The sequence below is a fragment of the Mastomys coucha genome, unplaced genomic scaffold (assembly GCF_008632895.1).
Source record: "Mastomys coucha isolate ucsf_1 unplaced genomic scaffold, UCSF_Mcou_1 pScaffold7, whole genome shotgun sequence".
Classification (NCBI taxonomy): Eukaryota; Metazoa; Chordata; class Mammalia; order Rodentia; family Muridae; genus Mastomys; species Mastomys coucha.
Window position 1 is genome coordinate 31,552,756 of NW_022196913.1, and position 19,750 is coordinate 31,572,505.

At 35.9% G+C, this 19,750-nt stretch overlaps 1 protein-coding gene across 2 annotated transcripts; it reads left to right on the forward strand.

The window, feature by feature from the left end:
* The first annotated feature begins 7,565 nt into the window (after window positions 1–7,565).
* On the forward strand, window positions 7,566–17,251 carry LOC116082305 (prolactin-8A9-like). 2 transcript variants are annotated; one of them, XM_031359196.1, is made up of 6 exons: window positions 7,566–7,593; window positions 10,604–10,782; window positions 11,564–11,602; window positions 12,428–12,535; window positions 15,907–16,086; window positions 17,063–17,251. In XM_031359196.1, exons 1-6 carry the CDS (start codon window positions 7,566–7,568, stop codon window positions 17,249–17,251), a joined length of 723 nt encoding a protein of 240 aa, XP_031215056.1. The 2 variants fall into 2 exon arrangements, with proteins under 2 accessions (XP_031215056.1, XP_031215057.1); XM_031359197.1 differs by having other exon boundaries at window positions 10,607–10,782.
* Window positions 17,252–19,750: the final 2,499 nt, after the last annotated feature.

Sequence of the window (19,750 nt, forward strand, 5' to 3'; positions counted from 1 at the left end):
GGAACATCTTTTAGGTGTATCCTTAGGAGTGATATAGTATAGATGGATATTAAGTTGGAACTAGTCCATATTTTCTGAGAAACCTCCTGACATGTGCACCTCATAAAACTTAAAACTTATATAAGGCAAAGGACCTGTCCAACAGGACTAAGTGGTAGCCTAAAGACTTGGCAATGGCATTTACCAACCCTATACCTGATGGAGGACTAATACAAAATATAAATATATTTTGTATATATGTATAAATGTATACATGTATAAATATATTTTATATATGTATAAATATATTTTGTATTAGATCTCCAACTGTAGATCTGACAGAGTACTAATACAAAATATAAATATATAAAGAACTAAGAACATAGGCAACAAAAAACCAAATAACTCAATTAAAAATGGTGTTAAGAGATAAACACAGAATTCTCAACAGAGGAATCTCACATGACCAAGAACCACTAAGAAGAAATAATTAATGTCCTCAGGCATCAGAAAACTGCAAGTCAACATAACTCTGAGACTTTTCTTTAAACCCATCAGAATGTCAAATTTAAAATTTCAATTATGTGGAACCAGAGAAGCACTCCTTCATTGTTGTTGGAAGTATAAACTTCTACAAACGCTCTGGAAATCAATTTGGAAGTTTCTCAGAAAATATGGACAAATTCCAACTCAAGATCCATCTACACTATATCACTCCTAGAGATACACCTGAAAGATGTTCCACCATCCCACAATGACATGTGCTCAATATGCACATAACAATTTTATTCATAATAGACAGAAACTGGAAAAATGCAGATGTCCCTCAATGAAGAATGGATAAAAAAATGTGTTTTATTTACACATGGAATACTACTAAGCTATTAAAAACAAGGATAACATGAGATTCACAGGCAAATGGATGGAACTGAGTGAGGTAACCCAGACTCAAAAGGACATGTATAGTCTGTACGCACTTAAAAGTGGATATTGGCCTGAGAGTCCTGGACATACCCACTAAAATTCACAGACTCAAAGAAGTTAAGTAACAAGGAAGACAAAAGGGAGAATGTTAGAATCTCCTTTAAAAGAAGAAATAAAGTAATTGTAGGAGGTGGATGGATGGATGGAGCCAGGAAATTGGGTGTGCAGAGAACTCAAACATAAGGCATAGGAGAAAGAATAGAAGTCCATGTGGAGGGATTTCTCAATGATGTTCCAGAGACTTGGGATGGGAGAGGCTGGAGGAACTCTATGAGGGTGTCTCCAGTTCAGACTCATAGGAATGGGGGATATGGAACTTGTAGTGGATACCTTCTATAACCAGGTAGGAATCCTACGGGAGGGATAAGGACACCACCTCACCCATAAAAACCCTGACCCAAAAGTTTTCCTGCCAACAAGAAGAGCAGTGATGATGACAGAGAATGGCATAATTTGAGATCCATCCATAGGCAAGAAACAATCCCTTGTACTACTCATGATATTCTGTTATGTTATATTCAGTAATCTAGCATAACTGCCTATGAGAGACACTATCCAGCAGGTGACAGAAACAGATGCAGAGACCCAAAGCCAAACATTAAATGGAGTTCAAGAAGTCGCAAGGAAGATTTGGAGAAAATTTGAGAAAGGTAGAGGGGATAAGAACTCCACAGGAACAATAACAGAGTCAACTAACTTGGACCCCTGGGAAATCTCAGAGACTGAATTACCAACCAAAGAGCATAAATAGGCTGGACTTAGCCACCCACCACACTAATGTGGCACATGTGAAGGTTGGTCGTTGTGAGGGTCTCCCAACTATTAGAGTGGTGGTTGTCTCTGACTCTGTTGCCTGTCTGTGGATCCTGTTCACCTCACTGGACTGCCTTGTCTGAAAAGGATGTGCCTAGACCTGCAGATTTGAGGTGCCACTTTAGTTTGGTACCCAAGGCTCCATCCCTTCTAAGAGGAGATGAGGAGGGGAATGGGAAAGGCCTTTTGAGGTAGGGACTGTTAAGAGGAAAAGACTGCAATATAGATTTAAAGTGAAAAATAAAGTAATAGAAGACAAAAAAATCCAATACTTTCTCTTTATAAATAAAATAAGTAATAGGATAAGAAATACCTTACAAGCATATTCCCTACTTAGAGTTCACTTCACCACTAGCAAACTCAGGGGAGTCCAATGACTCTGACACTAGATCTACATACATAAATATATATGCAAATTTTGACACACATTTATACAAACACATAAACATAGATGTATGGGCACAAAATACCCTTCACTATACATATATACACACACACATGTATACGTATTATTCTGAATGGGTATTTTGAAGGTTTGTGTGTGAATTTTAATAAGAAGTTATTCAACTTGACTGATTGAAAAATGTGGTTTTGCAATCTAAGATTAAGAACTCATGTGTATAGTAGAGGATTGCAAATTTGATCAGCAATAGGAGGAAAGGGCCTCAGCCTTGTGAAGGTTCTGTGCCCCAGTGTAGGGGAATGCCAGGGCCAGAAAGTGGGAGAGGGCGGGGTGGCAGGCATGGGGAAGTGGGAGGCAACAGGGGTTTGTTTGTGTTTGTTTCTTTGTTTTTTGGAGGGGAAACTGGGAATGGAGAAATTTACATGTAAATAAAGAAAATATCTAAAAAAAAAAAAAGAAGAAAAAGAAAACAGACCCTACTTCCAAGAGATTTGAAAATATGATAATATTTTTAGAAAATGGAAAATCATATAAATAAATAATTGATATTCAAAAAAAAGAACTCATTCTGTTAATTTTATTATGGCAAATAAAATTTGAAATCTTTAAATTAAAACAAGTAAAACTCCCAGAACTGTTTTTGGTTGTGCTTCATTCTAACTATCACAATTGTTTTCAAATCTTAAGTCCAGTTATCAAGAGATTGTTATAATTGTAGAGATGTTACAGATGCTCTAGAACCTGAACCCAATTACTTGGAATCTATATGAAATAGGAGAATGAAGTTACATGGGACTATAACCATGTTCTTGGAAGTTGAAGACAGAAGGTTTCCTGGGGCTTCCAATTAACCCTTCAATCTAATCAATGAGCTCTATATTTAATAAGATAACCTATCTTTAAAAGAATGTAGAGAACAAGTGAGAAATTCATTCAGTGTAGGCCTCCATATAAATTTATGTACAATTGTACATGTTGAACCATGACACTTATACATGCATGAAGACATATACATACACACTTTGACACACATACACATTCATACAAACACATAAACATAGATACAGGTATACACAATACCCTATGCTATGCACATACACACACATATATAGATCCTATCATATATTTCTTTTTTTGTAATCAAATAATCTGACAAAGGCTACTTAAAGGAGAAAGGGATTTTCTTATTGCAGCTCACATTAGATAACAATTGAGGGCAATGCCTTGTATTTCTGAATGAATGCCAACTCATGACTTACAAACACTTCTTATCACTTGTTATTCACAATCTTCTTCTATTCCTTTGCTATTAATTTTTTTTAGAGCTCAAATAGCTTTTGGACATGCTTCAAAGTACTGTTTATGTTCCTGTATTTGTCTTGTCTTCCTTAAAAAACATTTTAAGTCCTTCAAGAAGTGACTTCCACTTTTTTTTATTAATGTGCACACAACAACTGCAAAACTGCCCACATAGAGAGACAAGAAGATTTGCATGAATAGAATGACATTAATAGCATCCTGCGATTACCTATAAATGTACAAATATGGGAACAACTAATGTAAGATATTCTGATTTAAATTTTTGCTCAGCATAATATTGTTATTTCATTTTGAATGTGAACTATGCTTCCAGATAATTTATATTTCATATATGTATAATGTATACATATGTGTTTATGAGTGTATATGTGTGTATGCCTATAGTAATTGTGTGAATGTGTGTTTGTGTGTGAAAAAGAGATAGAGTTAAATAGAGAGAGTGAATGCAGAGGTATTGACGATAGGTAGTTTTTAAATTTTGTAACATTGATAATGGAAATACATAGCAGAAAAATCCACATCTAGGATAGAAATAAAAATGCAAACACCCAAGAGGCTTTCAAAAGACAAATAGGTGAGAAGAAATGCAATATTCTACTGAGCATTATAGTCAGGTAACTTTGATGAAATTGTTTTCATTTTGACTAAGTTAAGATTCAAGTAGAAGACACCTATTTAGGCATGTCAAAAATAAGCTCCTTGACTTTTTTCAGGTAGTTTTTCTTTTTTTTTTAAATCTCAACTCCTGCATTCACTTCAAAATATCAGATGACAGCCTGGTCTCTAAAACTGTGAGAACAGAATTCGTATATTATCTTCTTCCAGTCATGATTCAGCATAAAAATTACTCTTGCTGTAGATGCAGCTCTGTAGAAAAGTGAATGGAACAAGATTTAAATTCCATTGATAAAGTTTTAATGAAATCAAGACAAAATAGGAAAAGATAATTATGGGAACAGGGCTCATGGGAAGTCAAATCTGGTAAGATCTGCACTGTAACCAATCTGAGAGTTCCAATGGAAATGCTTACCACGTAGAAAGTGTGGTAATTGTGAGCAGTGGATTCACTGTAAATGGAGTAACACTCCTCTATGGAACAGGACAGCAGTTTCCACTGAACAAGCTGCTGTAGAAAACATGCCTAAAAAGGACAGCACATCTTGGAAAATCAACAGGTTGACTAATAATGCCTTCATGTACCAATGTTATAGAGGACCTAGGATATCTTTTTTTGTTTGTTTGTTTTGTTTTTGTTTTTTCTTTGTTTGTTTGTTTGCTTTTTGTTTTTGCAAGACAGAGTTTCTCTGTATAGCCCTGGCTGTCCTGGAACTCACTCTGTAGACCAGGCTGGTCTTGAAATCAGAAATCTGCCTGTCTCTGCCTCCCAAGTGCTGGGATTAAAGTCATGTGCTAACACTACCCAGCAACCTAGGACATCTTATAGGAATCTTAATGGAACAGTCATCTTCAATTTGCTAAGTAGACTAGAATTCATGCTGATCTAAAACCACTCAGGCTAAATGCAATATTGGAAGAATAAGGAGACATGTCAGAGAACATAAAAATGATAGAGCTTGTCCTAGGTTTAGGCAATTAGATCACCCTCGGAGAGTACACTGTGTACAATTCTCTCCTGCAGATTTGATGCTGGGGGTGAGTGTGCTGCAGAGACACAAGCTGCTAATCAGGCTCTGAAATTTCATTGAACTTGTGATGTTGAAAAAAGAGGAGTCTGTGGGCAGGAGATTACTCACCCGAACCGGGTTTCTTTCCTAAATTACTGTTGATAGATTGAAAAAACTCCAGAGCAAAGGACCAGGCAAGGGACTGTCAAAGGTAGAAGACATCTGGAAGGGCAATAGATCTGGAAGACCTGAATTAGCCTTGCTTCTTCTTGGCCTTTAGCCAGATGCCAGCTTTCCCAGATTATAAGTCATATACCCAAGTAAAGAAAGCTAAACACGTCAGGCAGTGATGATGCACACTTTTTTTTGCGGGAGGGGGTTGAGACAGGGTTTCTCTGTATAGCCCTGGCTGTCCTGGAACTCACTCTGTAGACCAGGCTGGCCTCAAACTCAGAAATCTGCCTGCCTCTGCCTCCCAAGTCCCAGGATTAAAGGCATGCGCCACCACTGCCCGGCGATGATGCACACTTTAATTCCAGCACTTGGCAGGCAGAAGCAGGCGGATTTGGAGGCAGAGGCAGGTAGATTTCTGAATTTGTGACCAGCCTGGTCTACAGAGTTAGTTCCAGGATAGCCAGGGCTACACAGAGAAACCCTGTCTCAAAAAGACAAAAAAAGAAAAAAGGGGAAAAAAACGCTAAACATCTTAGATTACAGGCTTGTAAAAGAAGTACTGACAACATCCTTGCTCATCTAGACAACCTTTTGCTTTAGAAGAAATAATTGATATAAGCTTGAGGCTTGTTCTTGCTATGTAACACCAAAGCTAAGGTGTGATTAATATCTACATAGATGCAGAGTCAGGAAGTGAGTTCATGGTTTATTGATAAGGTAACTCTTTGAGCAAGTCAACATAGGTCAACAAAAGTGTGGCACCTCTGTAAAGCTTCAATTACAAAAATGAAGCCTTTACCCACTTTACCCATTTGAAGAATCTGAAAGGATAGTAAATACAGCTCTTAATTGGGTTGTGAGAGCCCACATTGGGCTCCCATTGGGTTTCCCTACATGTATGTAGGGAAAGGAATTTCTGAGAACTGTATATTTATTTAATTAAATTCTTGAGATTAGAGTGATCTTCAGATAAGAGTTGCCTTCTGAAGAGATCTTATACAGCCAGGATTCGGAAGTCCCTCAAACCATTAGGGCAGCTGTATTTCCTTTTGCATGATCATTAGAATAAGTGATTTAGGTAAATTCTCTAACCAGCATGCACTTTCTTTCTTTCAACAATGTGGGGATATTTGATTGGCATTGAGGTGGAAGATTCCTCTATGTTGACTTGCTCAAAGAGTCTGGATGCCAATATGGAGTTTGTTATTGTTGTTATTGTTGTTTAGAATTGTCACCACTTCTACTGTGGCCCTAGTGCTTACACTAGCACTTAGTGTGTAAAACTACATTCACTACGACAATAGTGGCAAAACTGATTTTAGTGCAATGAAAATAAAACCCTTCTGATTAAGACCAATTGTAAGGAACTGATCCGTATATTATATTTTACATCAAAATGCACAATCCTTTACTTGAGAGGCCATACATTCTAGAGAGGAGTTAACAAAATTTTGGTGTTAAATACATCTTGTCTTTTCTAATTAATTTTTTTATTTATTTGTTTGTTTGTTTGTTTTTGTTTTTTCTTGAGACAGGGTTTCTCTGTGTAGCCCTGGCTGTCCAGTAACTCACTTTGTAGACCAGGCTGGCCTTGAACTCAGAAATCTGCCTGCCTTTGCCTCCCAAGTGCTGGGATTAAAGGCATGCGCAATGACTGCCCTGCTTTCAAATTGATTTCTAAGCTTCTAAATTAAGTATGCAAATTATTTTAACTGTCTCTTTAGTTCTTAGACAAAGACTTTTCACACTAATCAGTGATTACTAGCAAAGATTTATGATAACACTGCAGATAATTTACTAATGCTATGTCATGGTGGTCAAATATTCAGTAAAGAATCCATCTCTGTCCATAAATATTAGAAAAAAAAAGGTGATAGGAAGAATCTAAGAGTCTAAGGAAAGGGAAATAATTATGAACAATAGTTTCTTCCTGCTGTGAATTGACCATCCATTATCAGGCAGCTGAGATGGCTTCAAAAATTTCAAAAATAATTAGGACAAGAATCACCATGTAGAAACAAGCAAAAAGGAACCATCCAGATACAGATAAGTGTGTTGTAATTAAATTGTTAACATTCTGTGAAGACAGACAGACTGTTCTTGAACAAGGGATTCTCTATGTGACTTCTTGCTATCACATGGTTGTGCATGCCCTAGGAGCTATCTGCTAAACTATATAGGGCGAGAAGACCTAGACTATTGAAAGACTCCAGTGAAGAAGCTCTGCAGAATCAGAACTCATCCTGCTTGGGAAGTCCTGGTCAAAAATGCTGCCATTGAGTCAACCTTACTTCAGTAAGTAAACTCCCCACTGTGCCTCTCTAAGTTAAATTATCCACTTCAACGATTCTTTGAGTTCGTTTTCTTGAAATTCGTTTTTATTAATTATTTGATTTTTGTAATTTTTGTGATGAGATATTTGTTCAAAGTTTACTAAGAGAAAACTCAGAATAGGCTTCCACATAGCTTTAAAAATGTTTTCTTTTAATATATATATATATATATATATATATATATATATATGTATATGTATATAATCTTTTTTTATACTTGGTATTTTACTGCCCTTTTAGACCACCCTCTAACAGTTTCATTTCCCATACCTCCTCCCTTCCTCTCTACAAGGATGCACCCACTCTACCACAACTGCCCAATCCTTGGGGCCTCAAGTCACTTGAGGGTTAGGTACATCTTCTCTGACTGAGTCCAAACCTGGCAGTCCTCTGCTTTATATGTGCTGGGGACCTCATATCAGCTTCTGTATGCTGCCTGGTTGGTGGTCAGTGTCCAGGAGATCTCGGGGTTCAAGGTTACTAGAGACTGCTGTTCCTCCTCAAGGGTCACCTCAGCCTCTTCTAGCTTTTCCCTAATTCAACCACAGGGGTCACCAGCTTCAGTCCATTGGTTGGATGTAAATATCTACATCTGACTCTTTCATATGCTTGTTGGGTCTTTCAAAGGGTAGTCATGATAGACTGCTTTTGGTGAGTACATTATAGCCTCAGTAATAGCATCAGGCCTTACCACACCTCAACCCCCTTGAGCTGGATCCAAATTTGGGCCTGTTGTTGGACCTCCCTTTTTTCCGGGTTTTGTCAATTTATTTCCTACAGTTTTCTCAGACAAGAACAATTATGGGTCAGAAGAAATTGTCCAGGGCATATATATTAAATTGTGATATGTTTCAATATTCTAAGATAATCTGTGTCACCTTCTGTATTGAAATGAGAGGAGGAGGAAAGTATTGCTGGTATCCAAATGAACACAAATGATAGGGATCCTTAAGTGTTTCTGATGCATGGGACACCTTCCAGAGCAGATATTATAGCTCAAAAGAAAAATGTATCGAATCTTTAGAAATTGGAAATTATTGAGGATTTAAAGTTAGTGGGTCCAATTCATCTTATCTCAAGGCAAAAGGAAAAGATTTGTGATTGTGAATATTTTATGAGTTTTCTCATTGAAATACATCTGAATAATCTTTAAGTTCAGAAGCCTAAAGTAGACAAAATTGTCAGATTGTATCTTACAGTGTTTATATAGTGTTTCTATCTTTTCAGTTTAGTATAATCCAAGTGACATCACAAAGGGAAGAGCAATGGGATGCTGGGATGCTGAAAAATCATCATATTGTGTTAGTGATATTTGCTAAAAGAAAAAAAGGAGATGACAACTAAAATAATTTTTAAATGAACCAGGAAGACATTTTTATCTTTCTATTTTTGTTAAGAATTTCATGCATGACTACTGTATTCCATCACTCATCCAACTCCTCAAAAACCTTTTCCCATGGATTCTTTCAAATTCAGGGACTTTTTTTCATTAATCGTTATTGTTACATTTGTAGATGCATATAGATAATCTATTAATTCCTTTACTGTTGCTCATATGCCTATTATTTTAGGACTGGACATTTGGCAATGAATAAACAAATAATGAAAAATTTCTTGCAGCAAACACTCTGGACCTCTAATGCTTATATTCACTCTTCAACTTACTCTCCTATATTCCCTCAGCCTTATGTGTAAGGCTCCTTTTGAGGTGTCTCATGAGTAGCTTTTTGAAAGTTTAGGCTAATCCTGATCATTATTACAACTTTTGAAATTGAGTGTAATAAAGAAAAACAAAGCAGATCGATTCAATCCTTTAAAGCTTCTGCTATGACAGCATAGTGATAAATTTTATTCTTTACAAATAATGATGATCTTTGATAAAACAGTCTTAGAACAGTGTCTGTGTTTTCTGCCAGTAAGTTGTGGAGTTCCATGCAAAGTGAGGGAGAAAGTGCTAACAGTTGTTGTTCTGACTTCCACATCATCGATAATATTACATTAGGAAAGCTTTCACCATGTAAGACACCTCCTTTATGAATATATTCAGATTACAATATGAGAATCAGATCTGCTCACAAAATCATTATTCAGATCAACTTTAATGAAAATGATCTGAAGTTTTTAATGCGAAGAATGCTGATAGACCCTGAGGATAAACAACAATATGAACTAACTAGTACCCTCAGAGCTCCCAGGGTCTCAACCACCAACCAAGGACTGCACATGGAGAGGTCTGATTGTTCTGGCAGCATGTGTATAGTGGAGGATTGCAAATCCGATCATCAATGGGAGGAGAGGACCTCGGCCCTGTGAAGGTTCTGTGCCCTAGTGTAGGGGAATGCCAGGGCCAATAAGTGGGAGAGGATGGGGTGGCAGGCATGGGGTGAGGGGAGGCAACAGGGATTTCTTTTTGTTGTTTTTGTTTGTTTCTTTGTTTTTAGAGGGGAAACTGGAAACGGAGAAATTTACATGTAAATAAAGAAAATATCTAATAAAAAATGCTGATAGAGATTTATCATAAGTTAGCAGTTGCAAGCTGACATTATTTTTTGAGGATAACATTCTCATCATCTTCTGTGTTAGTGATCATCCTCTGTTTATCTATTTTCAAACATGTAGAAGAAGCAAGCATGTAAACCGTGCTGTCCTTTTCCCGTCAGTGTCAAAAATATTGACATCAGATACAAAGTTTAAAAATTACAAATTCGTCATGAGTTTTGTTAACTGAAAATGAGATTAAACTTCTAAAACAATAAAAAATTGTGATACCACTTGCTTCTCAAACTATGATACAGAAAAACACAATTACTGGACTATGTACTCACAGCAGTTTCTATCTGCCATTTTAGATATTATGTGCCAAGTCATTCACTAAAGAAAACTTAGGACAGATAAAGCTTTCCTGAATAAGTTGGGTCTATGAAAACTCAGATTTAATGTATCACTCATAAGTGGCTCTTGATTCTCTGTAGCAGGGGCATTCCTGCTGCTGGTGGTATCAAACTTGATTTTGTGGGAGAAAACTTCATCAGTTCCTGCATGTCAAACAGAAGGGGACGTCTGTTCAGATCCCCTTGTGATCACATTTAACAATGCCATCCAGCGAGCTGAAGTCATCCAAATTCTTGCTGAGAAATTGCATGAAGAGTTTGTAAGTGTCTCGAAATTCATGCTAATGCTTGAACTGCACTAGTACTTGAAACACTAATAATCATGATTCAAATATCAGAAAACACACGTTTATAGGTAAAGTGTGTACCAACTACTGAAATTAGGGGAAGAATTTTCATTTCCTGTTGTTGTATTAAAGATCATGAATTTCTACTGACTAGTTTCATTTAGAACACTGTGGATATTCACTGTACCAAATGTGCATTAAAGTGAAGTATATATTCATAAGATAAATAAACTGAACTATGTGAAAAGGAAAGAAAGGAAAAAAACAGACAGACATACAGACAGACAGGAAGGAAGGAAGGAAGGAAGGAAGATAAAAAGAAAGAAAAACAAGAACAGAAAGGAAGAAAGGAAAGATGGAAAATGAAAGAGGCTTGGAGGAAAGCAAGGCAGGAGGATGGATGGGAGAAAAGAAAGGAAGAAAGAAAGAAAGAAAGAAAGAAAGAAAGAAAGAAAGAAAGAAAGAAAAGAAGGAAGGAATGAATCTAGTATATCAAGAAGCTCCTAATTGTTAAAAATTGTGGTTTAAATATTTTCAGTGATAGAATTTGTCCAATGTCTGGGCAGGAATAGAAAAGTAACCACTCCTTTCTTGGTGAAATCTACAGGTCATTTCTCAAAGTCAGAAAGGAAAGAATGACAGGAGGGAAATCTATATGATAAACATCAAGAAAATGTGTTTCTGCTTTCAATAAACATGTCTTCATGGTTTTTTTTATTAACTCTATGTTATTTTTTTCCTTAATATGGCACAGTATAACAGCCCATTCTCATCTAGACAATTTGCAACACTTGTAAGTACCTTATGAACTTCTGGCCACTCCCCAAAATGAGCCTCATTTCAATGACTGCAACCTAGATGAAAAAGCATTCTACAATATTTGTAATTCCTGTTCTTAGCTGACAGTTTTCAAGTTCTTAACCTTAACAATAATCCATGGAACTTAGAGGAAATATCTGATTATTAGAAATAAATATTATATTCTAAAATACATTTTAGTAAATTTAAAACTTCAACAACTATACTACCATTAATCCAACACACAACATAAACTGGTAATTTTTATATTTTGTTGACATATTTATATAGAGTTAGTGGTAAAATAGTCTATTTTGCAAGTGATTTTGCCATAATGCACACAATACCATTCTATTATTAACTGCACAGCTTTATGTATTTAGTATTACATTAATAAAGCTATAATTCTGATATCTGGATAAGATATCAGTATTTATTCATATAAAACAGGAAGGCTAATAAACATATTTTATGGCTTTGTGCAGAGATATTAGAGAAAGATGAAAATTAAAACATTCAGTAATTGATAAATTTACTCCTATCAGTGTTTGCCTTTCAAATAGTAACATTTATGCAAGAAGAAAGGAGGAACAGAGGAAGACTTGGAATATTCAAAAGTTAGTGAAAACCCAAACAAAATTGCAGAAACAAAATAGACACAGAATTAAGTAATTGGCACTTTCTTATTTTCTTAATATCTGCTTTTTATGAAATACTTATTGTTATAATTTATACATTCAATAAAATATATTAATATTCTGGTTATCAGTTCATTTATATAATTTCTGACCTCTAACTGAATTTTTGTTTTTATTCACAGGTTTCACGCATGAATAGGCATGATGAAGAAGTTGTCAGAGCCAGAAATTACTGCCACTCTAACGTCACAAACCCGCCACATCATGGTCCTGAATATGAAAGTATCAAGGTAAGTGTCCTTAATGTTTTTTTTTTCATAAAACATCAGAATTTAATACCCTTGGTGTGGGCTGCAGTCAGTTATAGCAGGCATTATGATAGATTCAGTAATCATGATTGCAGAAAAAATAGAGGTGAAATATATAATCAGATTATATTGTTGCTAAATTATTAGTAAAATCAAATACCCAATAACAGTATAGGAGATACTTAAATAGAACAGACCATTTAAAGAATGATATTTTAGCAATGACTTTCCAATAAAATTTTACACTCCTTTTTAGGATACTTTGAGATAAGTTGGCTATGTATGGTTATATACTCACTACTACATCAGTGGTGACAATGTGACTATTAATTCTGTGTTGTTACTGGCTTCTGCATGATGATATCTTACGTTACTGAACACTATCACCCTCTTCTTTTTTTCTGCAATCATATTTTTTTAGTTAGATAATTTCTCTCTATGACTCTCTATGATTCCATGCTTGTGGAGTGGCAGGATTAATATAGCAAAAATGGCTATCTTGCCAAAAGCAATCTACAGATTCAATGCAATACCCATCAAAATTCCAACTAATTCTTCATGTTCTTAGAAAGAGCAATTTGAAAATTCATCTACAATAACAAAAAACCTAGAATAGCTAAAACTATTCTCAACAATAAAAGAACCTCTGGTGGAATCATCATCCCGGGACTTAAGCTGTACTACAGAGCAAATGTGATAAAAAATGCATGGTATTGGTATAGTGACAGGCAGGTAGATAAATGGGATAGAATTGAAGACCCAGAAATGAACCCATACACCTATGGTCACTTGATCTTTGACAAAGGAGCTAAAGCCATCCCGTTGAAAAAAGACAGCATAAATAATAAATGGTGCTGGCTCAACTTGTGGTTAGCATGTAGAAGAATGCAAATTGATCCATTTCTATCTCCTTGTACAACGCTCCAGTCCAAGTGGATCAAGGACCTCCACATAAAACCAGATACTCTCAAACTAATAGAAATGAAAGTGGTGAAGAACCTCAAACACTTAGGCACAGGGGAAATTTTCCTGAACACAACACCAATACATAATGCTCTAAGATCAAAAGTTGACAAATGGGACCTCATAAAATTACAAAGCTTCTGTAAGGCAAAGGACACTGTCAATAGGACAAAATGGCAACCAACAAATTAGGAAAATATCGTTACCAATCCTATATCTGATAGAGGGCTAATATCCAATGTATACAAAGAACTCAAGAAGTTAGACTCCAGAGAGCCAAATAACCCTATTAAAAATGTGGTACAGAGCTAAACAAAGAATTCTCAACTGATGAATACCAAATGGCTGTGAAGCACCGAAAGAAATGGTCAACATCCTTAGTCATCAGGGAAATGCAAATCAAAACAACCCTAAGATTCCACTTCACACCAGTCAGAATGGCTAGGGTAAAAAACTCAAGTGACAGCAGATGCTGGAGAGGTTGTGGAGAAAGAAGATCACTCCTTTATTGCTGGTGGGATTGCAAGCTGGTACAACCACTCTGGAAATCAGTTTGGCAGTTCCTCCAGAAAGTGGACATAGTACTATCTGAGGACCCAGCTATACCACTCCTGGGCATATACCCAGAAGATGCTCCAGCATGTAATGAGGACATAGGCTCCACTATGTTTATAGCAGCCTTATTTATAATAGCCAGAAGCAGGAAACAACCCAGATGTCCCTCAACAGAGGAATGGATACAGAAAATGTGGTACATCTATACAATGGAGTACTACGCAGCTATTAAAAACAATGAATTTATGAAATTCTTAGTGAAATGGTTGTATTTGGAGAATATCATCCTGAGTGAGGTAACCCAATCACAAAAGAACACACATGATATGTGTGCTCTGATAAATGGATATTATCCCAGAAGATTGGAATACACAAAGTACAATCCACAAACCACAAGAAACTCAAGAACAAGAAAGAACAAAGTGTGGATACTTTGTTCCTTCTTAAGAGGTGGAACAAAATACCCATGGCAGGAATTGCAAGGACACACTATCACGCTCTATCTTTATTTTCATATCTCTCTTGATTCTATTTCTATTTTTACCTATTTCATCATTCTTCTATGATTCTCTATGCTTTAACTGAAAACCAGTTGAGCAGAGTAGTCCTGTGAAATACTAGTTTATATTCCTTAGGATGCAACAATACCCAAATTCACAATGAAAATATCTACTTATCATGGCAGTTCTATTTTATGATTGCTATCATCTCCTTATTCTAATTCCATGTAATAGCACATCTTAATATGATTTAATTTGCATATTAATCAAAAACAAGAAAAGGAAATGAGGACAAAGAAATGAGGAACATTTCTTGAGAGCTAAAATATTTCTAGACATGCCACAAAGTTTTTTTTTTTTTCGCATTGTTATATATGACCCACACATAAACTTAACTACAGATGATATGATTTGAGTCACTAAACAACAGCAACAACAACAAAAACCAAAAATGGTATGGGATATTTACACCTAGATGATCTTTAATAATGCCACTGGGTACTTCATCCAACTGCTGATCATAATCTTAATCACATACCACCTTGCTCTTGTGTATTGACATCATCATTTGCCTTCACCTTCCCTTAATGTCCATTACCTCTTTTCATTGGAATGGATGTGCTCTAGTCTATCTTCATATTCATGACCACTGGGAAACTAACAAACATCAATACAATGAATACATTAAATCAAATAAGAACTAGAGTGACAAAATTCTTTTGTGAGTTACACTTACACTGATTACATTACTAAAGCCAATGCTATGTACTTCACCTATACATGCTAACTAATATCACGCTCTGTCAGAGGAAAGGGGAAAGCACTATAATGAGTATCCTGCTCTCTTAGTCGTATCTTTATTTTAATTTCTTAAACTCACCTAAAATCATAAATGTGTACATGAATGAATGTCATAACTTATTGGAATGAATGAATCCTTGAGTGGAAATGATTTGAACCAGTTGTCCCCAGCTGGTGAGTCTATCTTTCCTGAGTCAAATGTTATTGGCTGATATTGTGCTCAGCAAGACGTGTTTTACCAATTGATAAACAAGTAGTCAAATAATGATCTTGCTAGAAGGAAGCTGTTAGAATTGCTTGGGAAAAACAAAACATCATGGCCTAACCTCAGAAAAATGGTAGTTGATACAGATCATAATTTACTTTACTTTGCAGAAATAGACTAATTTTTAAATATAACATCCATACAACACAGGTCATATGTACATAGTAAAAATATGTTTCAATTTAGGTTCTTTATATGGCATTAAATGCAAAAAAACTTCCTGCACTGAAATTCTTTTAATACCATGCTTCTACTCTGTGTTTTCTCAGACAAAAAAGTATTTAAAAATGATGATCGATTTTATGGATTCATGGGTCAACCCTATTTTCTATATGGTGGAGGTACTGAGTGGCATGCAAAATGTCCCTGAATCTATCTTCTCAAAATTTCAGCTGATAGAGCTGAAAATAAATGAAATCAGTAAGGACCTTATGTGGATCCTTCAAAAGGTGAGCAATTTCCCATTACTTATTTTCATTCATAAAAGAAGTTGGTTGTGCAAATTAAAAAAACTTTTCAAATAGCTTGTTTTTCGAGAGTGAAACATAGATATCTGACCGTGTGGATGATCTTCTCCTAAGATAGTGTTTTTCAACCTGTGTGTCATGACTTCTTTGGGGGAAATATGACCCTATCAAAAGGAGGATATATCACATATCCTGCATAGTGTATACTTATATTGCAATTAAATACAGTAGTAAATTTACAGATATAATGCAGCAACAAAAATAAATTTATGGTTGGGGTTACCACAGCATGAGGAATTATATCAAAAGTTCACAGCATTAGAAAGGTTGAGAACCACTGCTCTAATAGGTTGCTGGCAGCACCAACATTGTCAGTGATGCTTCACATTACTTTCCATCCTGAGGATTAGAATGACACAAAGCTGTGTCTCCTAGGCACTTAGAGGACACCTTTCTTGGTTGGAGTGAAAACAAATCAGGTCTTTCAGTTATAGTCATCCCTTAGCTCTGAATATTACATCACCATCTGATCCTCATCATATTTTTGTACATATACTGCATGGAGAATGGGTATAGTTGAAATGTATAAAAGAATGGTAGTCCATAGCAGCTTCTGTGAAATACGTATTAAAGAACATGTAAGAGTTTCCTGAGTGATAAACTGACATGAGCTCCTCTATTGTCCCAGAATTCAATAGAGATTTCCTACTTTTCTTCTACTTCTGAAACAACATCCTTCCTCTGCAATCATGCAAACATGTTAAAATAAATGCATATGAGTCTTTACTTTAGATGCTAGAAGTCCATTTGAGTCTCTTTTCTTGGATATTGAAAACACATAACTTTGATGGCAGTATTACATCTCTGAAAGCATTTCTCTGACTGAACACCTAAGAAACAAGGAGAAAGGAGGACTAATAAATATAATCAAGTAACCATCTATTATTTTGATTTTTAGGTCTATCCTAAAACAAAATGGTGGGATAAAGTTATCTTTTGGGAATATCTTCCAGGCCTAAGATCAACTGAAAAAAGTAAAAAGTTTTTGGCAATGTTCAACATTTCTCACTGCCTACGCTTTGATGCATTCTACATGAAATTTCATCTCCAAACACTCATGTGTCGCATAACTGGGAAAGAGTGCTAAATGCACATCTACACAGTCTGCTTTGGAGATGGTTGATGACAGTCCATTGCTGAGAATTTTCTTTTAATTGTAAGGCTGTTGAATGCATGTGTTTGTGTCATTGGACTCTTTTTAAAAAATAAAAGCATTCTCTTTAAATGTTCAAATCTAAATAGCCTATTCATCTTTTGTTTTTGAAAAGAATATATATCAATAAAGTTAGGTTGACCACTCAATTTGTCACAACACGAGAAGTTAAGCTTGAAAGTATATTTACACTTTACTTCAATAAACTCACAATTTACTTCACAGAAAATTAATGAAAGTCAAAGTTATTATACTCAAAGTATAAAACATTATGTAACCTAACCAGAGATACAATTTTTTTAATGCTTCCTGTAATCCTGACTATCTTTAGGAAGCAATGTTCACAATGAATGCATAACTTCTCCAATACAATTGTATGTGACTCCCTTCTTACATAGCTTCAAGAAAATTTGGAGGAGATGGGGCAAGGAATGAGCATAATAAAGATACACAGAATTCATGTGTAAATTTTCCATAAAGGTTATTTTTAAACATGAAAATTGTTCAGAGCAATAGTGACAAAAACTCCATGATATTTATACAGAGACAGACATGTTAATCAATGGAATAGAACTGATGACCCAGAAATAAAACCCCACACTTATAGATTCTTGATCTTTGACATAGAAGCCAAAAACATACAATACAAAAAAGAAAGCATCTTTGATAAATGGTGCTGTTCTAACTGGAAGTCCATGTGTAGAAAAATGAAAATAGTTCCATATTAAGTACAAGTGGATCAAGGACTACAACATACAATCAGATACATTGAATCTCATAAAGAGAAATTGGGAATGAGCCTTGAACACGTTGGCACAAGGGGAAATTTCCTAAACAGAACTGCAATGGCTCACTCTCTAAGATCAGGAATTGATAAATGGGAACTCATGAAACTGGAAAACTTCTATAAGGCAGGGGACATAGCCAATAGGACAAATTGGCAACATACAGGTTGGTAAATAATCTTCACTAACATCACATTTGATAGACGGCCAATATCCAAATTATATAAAGTACACAAAAAACTCATCCCCCCAAAATCCAAACAACCCAATCAAAAATGGGTTAGAGAACTGAACAGAGAATTCACACCAGAGGAATCTCGAAAGGTTGAGAAGAACTTAAAGAAATGTTCAAAGACCTCAGTGATTAGGGAAATGCAAATCAAAATGACTCTGATATTCCACCTTACACCAATCAGAATGGCTAAAATCAAAACCTCAGGTGACTCCATGTGGGTGAGGCTGTGGAGAAAGAGGAACACTCCTCCATTGCTGATGTGATTGCAAACTGATACAACCACTCTGGAAATATATCTGTAATTTCCTCAGATAATTAGAAATAGATTTACCTGAAGATATGGCTATACCACTCTTGGACATATACCCAAAAATGTCCCACCATGCAACAGGGGCACATGTTGCACTATGATTATAGTGGCCTTATTTGTAATAACCAGACACTGGAAACAACCCAGATGTCCCAAAACAGAAAAATTGATACAGAAAATGTGCTTCATTTACACAATTGAATACTTCTCAGCTACTAAGAATGAGTACATCATGAGTTTTGCAGGCAAATGGATGGAACTAGAAAATATTTTTCTGAGTGAGTTAAATCAGACCCAATAGGACATGCATGGTATGTACTCACTAATAAGTGGATATTAGCCAAACAATTACAGGATACCCAGGATACAATCCACAGAACTTAAGGTTAACAAGCCTAAGAGCCCAAGTGAGGATCCTCAGTCCCACTTGAGAGGGAGAAAAAACAGTCACATAAAGGGGAGAGAGGAACCTGGGGGTGAAGGGACAAGGATCCAAAAAGGAAAACATGATCAGGTATTGGGTGGGGGGTGAGAGACAGGACTGAAGCCCCGAGGCCCAGAAGAAAGGATGCAAACTGGCAACCTTGGGAGGTTGGTAGCAAGGGGACCCTCTAGAATATACTGGAGATTCAGCAAGTGAATGACTCTCAGTACTCAAGGGGGGGGGGACTGTAGATGAAATGCCCTACATCAATGTTCTTAATACTCACAGAGGTCAAGAAATTAATAAGGGGACAGGGGTAGGGAGAGTTTTGAAGGAATGTAGTAGTATAAGAACTTAAAGTAGAATCACAGACCAGGAAAGATTAAATTGGGGTGGATGACAGAAGAACAGCGGAGAGTACAATATATGTGGAGGGGTAAATGGCATTAAAAACATTACAGAGAAGCTGTATGGAATGGTACTATTGTGTAAGCTTTCATATGTGTTTATATTTATACACATACACATATATACATATATAAAAGTGTTTGTGTGTGTGTGAGTGTGTGTGTGGGTGTGTGTGAGTGTGTGTGTATTTCAAGCTTCCTCATAATATGGGCAAAAGAAACTTTGAGCTCTTTTTGAAGAAGTGTGAGAAAATAAGGGTTTTATCTTTTTC